This window comes from Misgurnus anguillicaudatus, chromosome 11 (assembly GCF_027580225.2).
Source record: "Misgurnus anguillicaudatus chromosome 11, ASM2758022v2, whole genome shotgun sequence".
Classification (NCBI taxonomy): domain Eukaryota; kingdom Metazoa; phylum Chordata; class Actinopteri; order Cypriniformes; family Cobitidae; genus Misgurnus; species Misgurnus anguillicaudatus.
This window is the reverse complement of record NC_073347.2, coordinates 4,503,167-4,514,464: the sequence shown is the minus strand read 5'-3', so window position 1 is coordinate 4,514,464 and position 11,298 is coordinate 4,503,167. Positions and strand designations below refer to the sequence as shown.

Here is an 11,298-nt window from a genome sequence, read left to right as displayed (position 1 = left end):
CCCTTTATTAATCAGCATTCAAAAAAGAGCTCTGAAATTCTACAATCATCCAGAGATCCAAGTTCATACCAGGTCAAGCCCTGCAGTGTGAAGAGCAAAACCTGCACAGATCCGGTGGCCTTTCACAACTCATGCTGAAACTATATCCAGACCAACAAATCCCAATCTGGCCCTACCAAATTATAAAATTACAAAACAAAATTACATTGTCTATTGCAGTGTTTCCCAACCCTGGTCCTCGGGCACCCCCTCCCAGAAAGTTTTAGATGTCTCCATATTTAACACACCTGATTTAACTCATCAGCTTGTTAGGGACACATGTTTACCATTTTAGAAGGAGGCTGATACGTCGAATCAGGTGTTTTAAATAAGGAGACATCTAAAACTTTCTGGGAGGTGGTGCCCGAGGACCAGGATTGGGAAACACTGCTCTATTGGAAAGATGTCACACAATCAGAAAAAAACATGGAACTACAGTATATTTACAACTGGGAGAGGATTACAGACCAGCATAATACCTGAACTGTGTGAAAGATCATAAACTAACAAAGACACTGACTAAATGATCATTATCTGTCCAGAGAGGATGTCACAAACAGAGATGGCAGCCACGAGAGCAGAGACTTTATTTATTGTGCTCACAGAAAGCTGTAGAAACAGGAGAAAACTTTTTGCTACACTGTGATCACAGAATTTCAGCAAATAATACCATGGTATTGATGGCACTATCAAACCCAGAAAAATGTAAATGTATTATGGGAGATAAATTCAGCCTGATCACAACACCAGCAAAATGTGTAACAGCCTGCCATAAACACAGAGAGTCAGCCAGTGTACAAAACTAAAGTCAGATTTAACATCCTAAAATGTCTGAATATATGTACAAAAATGTACTTATGTATTGCATTTATTTTCTTGTTTTTTTTTTTAGTGGCCATGTATTCTAACCACTATTTTGTTTAATGCTCTTGTAATGGCCAATGCTTTGGCAATACTGTACAAGTGATGCCAATAATGCTTATTTAAAATTTGAGAAAGAGAGAGAGAGAGAAAGAGGTTTAATATATCTTTAATCAGTTACGTTACACATTCTACACAATAATACAAAAAATACTCAGAAATATTTACCAATCAAATATCAAAGAATCATCATCACCAACCGCAAATAAGCCACTATTTGCACACCATTTATATGTAAATTCATCCATATTGTCTGCCGTTTTAAAAAATATATATTCTACCCTTATTCGTTATTCAAACAATGCTTGAACATTTTCAAAACATTAACTGTTCGTTCTTCAATAGCAAGCCTACAAGTCTTCCAAATAGGCAATTTTTGCTTGACCAATTATGAAATTGGCAAAAGTACAATCCCATTTATTTGTTTGCTTTGGAATACTTGTATCCATAAATAAAAATAATTTTGTTAAAAACAAATCCCAACCCTATCAAGATCCCTTCCAACAATTCAGAGAGTGGCTCTATGGCATTTATTAAAAACATGGAACACAGTATCGTGCCCATTACAAAAAGGCAATACATTTGAGTTGAATTTTGAGACAAAAACATTAGTGGTAAACACACAATGTTATATTCTCCACTGTAAATCACCTGAGCGTTTTGGAAGGGTACTTTTGTAAAAAAGCCTTCAGGAAGGAGAAAAATTATCAACAGCTGACAGTTTTTCTCTCCATTTAGTATCCCATCTGTCACATAAATCATTAACGTATTTTACACAGACTTGTAATACTTTTTTTGTCTGCTGTTTGAAAGGGTAAACATTTAAGTCTCTCAAACTTCAACAACTTTCCTTCCTGAATCGCTTTAGGACAAACTTCAGGTGACACAGTTAACTCAGGAAAGGCTAGTACAGGCTCACAGGAATAATTGACAAACTGAAAGAGAGGAGGAAGAAGAGCAGCTTTTAGACCAGACATCAACTGCTCCATCACTCTCACAGACCCCAATTCAACTTGACTAGCAATTTCTTCTACTGATCTCCATTCATTTGTGGCTGGGTTAATCAAATGCCCCACTTTAGTGAGTCCTTTTTCCATGCACGTCTATACTATGTAATCAGACATGCAAATATTTCCTAAAAAGGTGTTAAAACATAAGGGTTCGTCTAAGCCATAACGAAACACAACACCAGCAAAATATGTAACAGCCTGCCATAAACACAGAGAGTCGGCCCGTGTACAAAACTAAAGTCAGATTTAACATCTTAACATGTCTGAATATATATACAAAACATTTAACTTGTTTTGAATTTAATTTCTTAGTTTTTTTTGTTTGTAATTGTCTATGTATTCTAACCACTATTTTGTTTAATGCTCTTGTAATGGCCAATGCTTTGGCAAGTGTATGCTGTACAAGTACAAGTAATGCCAATAAAGCTTATTTGAAAATTGAGAAAGAGAGAGAGAGAGAGAGAGAAAGAGAGAGAGAGATATTTTAGATTTTTCAAGCTGCTTTATATAACAATATTACTCATCGTCAACAGTTTTTACAAAAGTGTTTTAAAAACATATTAAAAAAGAAGTGCACAATTAAGTTCATTGTCAATAACTGAGCACAAAGCTCCTCTGTGACACCATATTCCTTCAAAAACATTTAAAGAGTTCATGATTTTATAAAAACGAACTCAATCAGAAGTCTTGATTTGATCATGGCTGAAAACACCCTTTCCACATTATACTCACTTTTTTGCTCAATTTTATCTCTTCTGCTAATATAAATGGCCATTTTGGCTTTGCCCAAAATAAAATTTAACACGTTACACTCATACTTTCCTCTTTGGACATATTTACAACCCAAGATAAAAGTTTGCACAGAAAACTTCTCATTAAAACAGTTAAAAAGATCTTGCAAACAATCAAACAAAGGCTTAAGCCTTGAACAATACAAAAGGTGTGAAAAAAGTCTCCCTCTGAAAACAAAAAGGACATTCTTTGCCAACATCTGGATTTAAAACAGAAATAAAAGCATTAACAGCAACAATGCCATGTAAAATTAAAGAGAGAGAGAGAGAGAGAGAGAGAGAGAGAGAGAGAGAGAGAGAGAGAGAGAGAGAATTCAAATACCCTGTGTGACACTGAACCACTAAAATACATTGTATAGACCAAAATTACATGTTTATGGCAAAGATCATTCAGATATTAAGTAGCCTAAAGATTATGTTCGATGAAAATATTTTGTAAATTTCTTAATGGTAAATATATCAAAACTTTATTTGTCATTAGGACTTTGAATTGGACAACTTTGAAGGTGATTTTCTCAATATTTAGATTTTTGACACCCGCATATTCCAGATTTTCAAATAGTTGTATCGACCAAATAATGTCCTATCCTAACAAACCATACATCAAAGCTTATTTATATCAATCTCAATTCCAAAAATGTACCATTGTGACTGGTTTGTGATCCAGGGTCAAATAGGTTTATGGGATATAAATGATCAGTAGTTCACTATAACAACAGAGTTAATGAAGGTGCTCATGAAGACTGAAAAAATATCCAGTTGAGACTCCTCCCTCTCAGTGATGTTAATATATCTTGGGACCTCCTTAATCAATGAATATATTCTATGGTTCTTCTAAACTCCAGGAGCAATTTCATTCCCTGACAGCATCTTTTTGATAAAGCGACATGGATCAAACAGAAACAAGGAAATTGCAGAGGCAGAGTTCCTTCACTATCAAAAGTTTACTGCTTCCGTCTAAAACGGACAAGCAGCACATAAAGCCTCCGGAGAAAGCCCAGCTGGCGTCGTCTACCGACTCCCCGGAACCCGACGAGGTGAAGTCCCCAGAGAAAGACAAAATCGCGGAAGAACCCAGTAAAAGCGAAAAGCCAGACAAACCTCCGTTTAGCTACAACGCGTTAATAATGATGGCTATCCGACAAAGCCCCGAGAAGAGACTCACGCTTAACGGAATTTATCAGTTTATTATGAAAAACTTTCCGTTCTACCGAGAGCACAAGCAAGGCTGGCAGAACTCCATCCGTCACAATTTAAGTCTTAATAAATGTTTTGTTAAAGTGCCAAGACATTATGACGACCCAGGAAAAGGCAATTATTGGATGTTAGACCCGTCCAGCGATGATGTTTTTATTGGCGATACGACCGGCAAACTCCGGAGACGCTCGGCTACATCCAGAGGAAAACTCGCTATTAAACGAGGACTTCGGTTTTGCCCGTTGGCACTTGGAATCAACGAGGCGGCAAATACCGATAGCAATAAGGTCCGGGACGGATCCGCAACGGATCCAGACCGGAGCTGTCGGCTTCGGAGCAGATCCGTTGCAGATCCGTTCCGGAGCCTATTGCTATACTGGCAAATATCGCCTTTAATATCCTTACACCATCCGCAGTACAGTGCAACATCGCACGGGTTCATGAATCAAGGTCATGGTTACAGTTCTTTTGTCCCTGGAGTGGAGCATTTGGGCAACAGGGATCTGACACGGCCAATTCTGGGAGGTTCTAGCGGTCCACTCGGGTTGACAAACGCTTACAGGATGAGTTCGTCCTCCGTTGGGTTATTATCTGTCCAGTCCGGATACTTACAGCCACCTGCCATGCAGCAAAACACGGTCACCTCTCAGCAGACATTGCTTAATGACACTTTCAGGATAAATTCATCATCTCTTTCCCCCGCTGTATCCAGTGGTTTACATGGAGTTTTGTCCCATCGCGACACCGCCGCAGATTTATTTTAAATTAAACGGACAGGAAGAATAAACTACTAGAGAAGCGGTGTGTCCTACGTTTGCTATGTAATGCAACAGCTATGGTCTGAAATTACTAAATGTTTTGTCCATAAAATTTCAGGTCACTAAATGCATTATTCATTTTATGTGCTTCAAGAAAAGCAGCGCAAGTATTGTTACTTTTTGCGTCTTGCTATTTAAGACCAGACATGTTACTGTTAGAAGTCCAGTGCTAAGGTTTGTTGATTTGTATTTAATGTCACTGTATCTATTTAAACTAATATCACTGCAACAATCTGCAGGCCTACTACAGTAAAAATATTACAATGTGAACTCGCGATTCTTTTTTGGAAAAGGGTCATCAGAAAACAGCAGAGACACTCAAAGATTTAAATTATATTTAGTATTTTCTCCGGTCCCAGATAGACTTTTTTACCTTTTTCTTATTTTTGTCTTGTTTTCATTGCACATATCTAAAAATTCTTAAATCAAAATGTATTTTTTGATGAGCAAAGTCTAAATAAGTCTACAATTTTTGATGAATGATAAAGAAAAAAGTCAAGATATTTTTTCTTACCCCACTGGCAGATTATTTTGCTTGTTTTTTTAAATTATTATTATTATGATATTTGTACTGAAAACAAGAGAAAAATACTAAGTTAAAAAGTTATGTTTCATGTGTCTGACATTTTTTAAATAGTTTTATGTCAGTGATGATGTCCTTATGCTGGATGGTGAAGCATGACTATGTTAAATATAAAATGACTTAAAATAGGATAAACACGTCGTATTTACTATTTCTTTAAATGTATAATATAAGATTTTGAGATCGAAAAATACATTGCATTCGCCCCGTTAAACCATCTTTTCGACATACATAGGTTTGCTGGGCACAATATTGTCTTTTAAGTTTTGCAACATAAAACAAAAGTAACACTATTTGCATTATTTTCACTATTCCGTTTCCTTCTTACTGTATTTTTGCAACCTAATCTCACGGGAATTTGCAGTCACGTATTTAACTAATAACTTCATACAAAGTGAAAACAAAACATACGGCTTTGCATCGTTTAAAGAGTTTGGTATTTTATCTTTGACTTAAATCAGACTATACTTTATATAAAATAAGACGGGATTAACTGTTTTGATAGTATGTTGAGTTCAGTAAACCTAAATGAATAATTGGCAAGCGTTTTTAAGCGTTTTTGCTAATCTGGGCTATGGACAGGTCTATATAAAAAATCTCATTATATAAAAATAAATAGCACGAAATGTTTAACAAACAAATAAATTACTAACGTCCTTACAGTGATGGAGAAATACCAAGAATATCAGGGGGTTATTTTAGCACTTTTAAAAGTTTATCTAAAACATAGGCGTTGCGTGTTAGTACAGTGGTGTTAAACGCTTGACATTTCTGTCTGCTGGCCTTGTGATGTGGAAGATGAAAACTGACGTTTGATTCTGAGACATCTGTGCTTTGAGACATCTGTGCTCAAATTGACCCAGAGAAGACCAACATCATACATATCTCCAGGAAATCAAGTGCGTCTGTAATTCATATGTACTTGTCTTTACTGCTCTTTATGGGGTACAAATCAGTCATTCATATTTTTTCTTTAAAATCTAATAATTATTGTTTATAAATATCTGTGTTTGAAATAATGAATGCTTTTGGTTTTGGGCCTATGACTTTTTGCATGGCTTTATAGCATGCCTGTAATTTACCAAACTAGGAATGTTTAGTTAGTTTCTTAAATATCCTAATATCTATTTGAATATTAATTTGTGATTGTTCATTGCATCGTGTCAACCAGGGTCAGGGCTTTTTATGTATTTGTATGCTTTTATATTGCTAAAAGCATGACAGCAATTTAAACGTAACCAGATATGTTAATACATTTGAATTTTTTTCTAGATAAAATACGCCCCATAGTCTGTGCATGTCATGAGCAAGCATCTGACTATTTTACACACGTTTGTAGCTATATTTTAACCGGCAATTAAGAAATACTTATTCATTTATTATTAATATCTCCTTATAAATACTTTTAAATTGATTATTATAAACCACAAATTTTAACAAAAATACAAGATAATAATAAATACCCTTAAATAACATTTATGTGAGAGTCTCCCATTTCTAAATAATAATTAGAACTCAAACCGAATTATTCTTAAATCCTGTGATATTGAAATTTATATAACATAGCGTGAACAAATGAGGATGTTATTAAAAGGTGATTATGATATATTATAAAAAGATTAAAGAGATTATGAAAAAAGAGTTTAACTAGTTTTAAGCATATAATTTTACTAAAGGATGGAAAAAAATCTTAAAACCGTTTAAAAATAAATATTTTTATTTATGTCTCGTGTACATTTAAGTAATTACAAAAAAAGGAATAATAATTAATTGACTTGTAAATTATGCCTAAAACAGATTTTCTTTTAGTATTTTAATATTAGCATGACAGTAATGTATTTTTAAAATTATTTTAAACCCGCAAAAAATCGAAATAAATTGAATTAAGAATTCAATTCAAAAGTCATTTGTTGTAGACTATAAATCGCAGAAATCTGGACAAAAACCGCTTAACATAAAAAAATTTATTATACTTGATAAATTAATGATTTAAAAGCTCGGGTAATGTTGTGAATCAGTACATTTAACACTGTATTATTGAAACAATACTTAGTTAATGTATTACATTTTATTAATTAATTTGTATGTTACTATTTATTCTTAATATTTTTTTATTTAAGAAACATTTAAATAATGCTCTACACATCAGGCACATGCAGAGTGGGGTGCTCTGGGGGCTGGAGTCCCTGCCCTTCTCAAAAAATAAGGAAATTATTATATATGTTTATTATATGTTTTAATTGAGCTTTTTCTACACAAGTTAAGTGTTGGCTTCCTTGCCCAGACTGCAGACATTAGCTTAGCTTAGCGTTTAGTAAATTCTGCAAATTCTTTATGTAATGTAAAACTCCTGCTCTCATATATCTTTTAGTTCTTTTAAGGACCATTTCCATAAAATTTTCATTTACATGGAAACCATGAAAATCTCTTCTTTCTCTTGAGACAACTGAAGTAAACTTTACGTTCATGAAAGATTTTGCATGTGTAAAGATGACATGCACATGCTCATTGTGGTTATAATATTTTACCTCAGAATGCCCATAAATATAAAGCAGTCTTGATCAATGACCTATACCCAGCACCTACTAATGCATACACATTATATATACAATTATATTTACAGTTATAACATAAAGCTAATAGTTCACAATTTTCCCATTTTAAAAGGTCTTAAAAACAGCACACATTTATCCCACTAAGCAACGTGTGCTTTGAAAAAAAAAAAAAAAAAATATATATATATATATATATATATATATATATATATATATATATATATACACTTTTTGACAGTACTGGATTAACACTAAATAAATACATATAACCAGTCCAGATAAAAATCAGTCAAAGATCTCAACATGGATAAAACGGTGAAGCTCAGTCTGTACTGTACTGTGTTCTGTTTGTGATATGGGCAGGATTTTAGTTTTGTTTCTTGTTTGTAAATGTTGCATCAAAAAGTTTTGATTCATAACAAGTTTCAGATGTCTAGAGTTCCTGGTGTTCTTCCGGTATAACGGGTGCAAATATTTTACTGAAGAAGACCCACAACTCTATTAAAAACCATTACGAACCATTACCACAAAACCATAAAGCATTGCTGGCTTTAGACCATCAGATTTCCTGCAAGTGATACGAGTGTTTGATCATTTCATGTCTGGATTCTTTCTGTAGACAAACCACCATCCTGTACTAATGCATTATATTTACCTTTGCCTACGCTGTGATGGTCTGCTTGTGATAAAGAATTCTCAGATGTTAAAGCAGAGGTCACATGATCAAGCCATTATCATTTCTCTAAACTTTACCATCTGCCAGGTCCATGCCAACCAAATTACCAGATTGTCATTAACTACTCTTGTGATTTATGTATGCATACTTTTCATATAACTACACTAAACTCAACAACTGAACAATCTTATGGAAAAAAGATTTTGTATTTAGAGCACAACACTGACTGTATATACTGTGGTTTGATGTTAAAGAATTATTCCACTGTTTGTAATGATATTTAAACCGTTTGAAATTCCCTTCATTAACCTTCAATATGTTTAATGAGGGTACAAGTGTAAAAAATGTTGCAAAAACAGCAACATGTTTTTAAAAGCCTCTTTTGTGTGAAACCTAATTTAGCCACGGATGCAGAGCCCAGGATGACAAAAACCTTTAAGCCGTTTGTTTTGAATGTCATAACAGTTTCCCAGACAAGCACAAGCAGACACAGCGCAAGACTGAAAAATGAGAACAGGATATATTTTAAAAACAATTCGGAATAGCTATTATAGTCTGTACTAGATGGGTGAAGATCAGGGTTAAAAGGTTGCATGAGGCATTGTCACTATGCTTTTAAAGATGTGCTCTTAAGAGCAAAGACGGCAGTCTTCTAAAACATTGGTTCTCAAACTGGGGGCCGCGAGATGGTGCCAGGGGGCCCCCAGTTTTATGACATTTCATAAAACATATTAATTTATCATGAATTCTGTGTAATTAAACCTAAAAAAAATAAGGCTACTAACCAACAGCACTACTTTGTATACTTTAATATGTTTTGTCTTATTAAATGTTACGTTTTAGAACAAATTTGTTATAAAAAAAATATGGGGGGCCGCGAAGGAATGCACCATATACAAGAGTCAGTTTAACTTGCATGCACAAAATAAGTGAATAACTATCAGAAATCTGCTTATTTTAGAAACCTGTTTTCATCATTTACTGTTTGCAAATCAATAAAACTGTGTTTATATGGGATTTGGTTGGATTTGTCAGGTTTCTAACAGGCAGTGATCTCACCATCAGTAGTCATAAAAAGTAGGCATAGTCGTTTAAAAAGCTGACGAAAATCTGTCTTAAGCTATATTGTTGTATCTCTTCACATGTCCGCAGAACCACTAATGCTGCATTTACACCAACCGCAGTAGAGGCGGCAAGCGCGAGTGATTTACATGTTAAGTCAATGTGAAGACGCGTTGACGCGCGTCTGGAGGTCCAGACGTTTGGCGCGGAAGATGCGTTTCCGCCTCATTCGCGCGTGTTTGTGCATTTTGTAGGTTTACTCAGATTTGCGGCTGACACCTGAGTTGAAAAATTTTAACTTTGGCGTAATTTCGAGCTGCGTTAACCAATCAGGAGCCTGCTTGCTGCTGTGGTGGCAGCCCCGCCCGGAGTCACCTGGAACTATACAACACAAGTTCTTATTTCTATAGAGGAGACAGGAATTAAAAGGACCTCGCTTGGAAGAATGTCAGTGAGGACATTGGGCAACCTGGTAAGTTGTAATACACATTTCACATTTGAGTCACGTGACGTTTATCGACCCGCGCTGTTTATTTTCCCCCTATAGTAAGGTTACCAAATACAAACTGGTAACTCTCTCGATAAATGCACAATCACCATCAGCCATCTTGCAAACAGACAACCGCATAGCACTTGCCCCTCCCACAAGAAACGGATTTTGCCTCTGACACGTGTCAAATGCTTGCTTTTTCCATGCGTCTACTTCGCTCTACACGCATGAATGCATTCAAACTGTTCAAGCAGCGCGCGAGTTGAAAAATCTGAACTTCGGCAGATTTCCGCGTTGCGTTAACCAATCAGGACCTTGCTGTAGTAGTGACCTGATTACAGGAAGCTAGCGGAGTCTTAGGGGGCGTGCACACCAATGCTTTTACGCCCGTGGCTGGCGCATGTTTTCAATTGTTTCCAATGGAAGCTCTGCGTTTTTCAAATAAGCCACCAGCTAGCGGTTTTCTTCCGCGCTGAAAACCGGCGCTTGGTGGTTTTTCCGTGCTCGGCGCTGAGCCTCGAGAGTTGAAAGAGATTAAACTTTGAATGAAAAGCTCAGCTCGTCATTGTCAGTTCTTAGCGGCCGTCCAATCACAGTGGAGGAGGGGCGGGACAAGTATCAAAGCAACCAACCGTCTCACAGCTGATGTATCAGAGCTACCAAAGCGCTAAGCTGAAAAAGGCTGGAACTCAGCTGAAAAACAGCTTGCATTTGCCGTCCTCCAGGCGTTGTCAGCCACATTTAAAAGTTTTGGTGTGCACAACCCCTTAGCAGAGATGCAGGAGCCCCTCCCATGACGCAGATTTCCGCGTGAATAAAGCGAGTAAACTCAAATGTTCATGCCTCCAACTATGCGCGAATAGGTTGTTTTTGCCGCCTCTACCGTGGCTGGTGTAAAAGCAACATAACACGAGCTTGAATTTTCCACAGTTTCTCTGTCAACTGCTTGACTCAGCGCAGACTTTTATGCATTATATCCGATCGTGACGTTTATCTTTTACACACAAAGACGTGCACATGAACAAAACTGCAAAAAAGCTGCTTAAGGTGTTTACATGTAACACGAAATCGTGTTATGAGCGAAAACGACCTGTGCCGATCAGTTTTTGCTTACGCTGTTTATGGGCTTTTACCAATAAAAGAAAAGCGTTTATGT

At 36.0% G+C, this 11,298-nt stretch overlaps 1 protein-coding gene across 1 annotated transcript; it reads left to right on the top strand.

The window, feature by feature from the left end:
* Positions 1–3,644: 3,644 nt before the first annotated feature.
* Positions 3,645–4,722, top strand: foxg1d (forkhead box G1d). The gene has a single exon (XM_055170703.2). The coding sequence runs from the start codon at positions 3,649–3,651 to the stop codon at positions 4,720–4,722; it is 1,074 nt and encodes a 357-aa protein (XP_055026678.2). The 5' UTR covers positions 3,645–3,648.
* Positions 4,723–11,298: the final 6,576 nt, after the last annotated feature.

Bases quoted from the DNA above. Each gene is read 5' to 3' on its own strand.
- foxg1d (XM_055170703.2), top strand. From the start codon at position 3,649: ATGGATCAAACAGAAACAAGGAAATTGCAGAGGCAGAGTTCCTTCACT.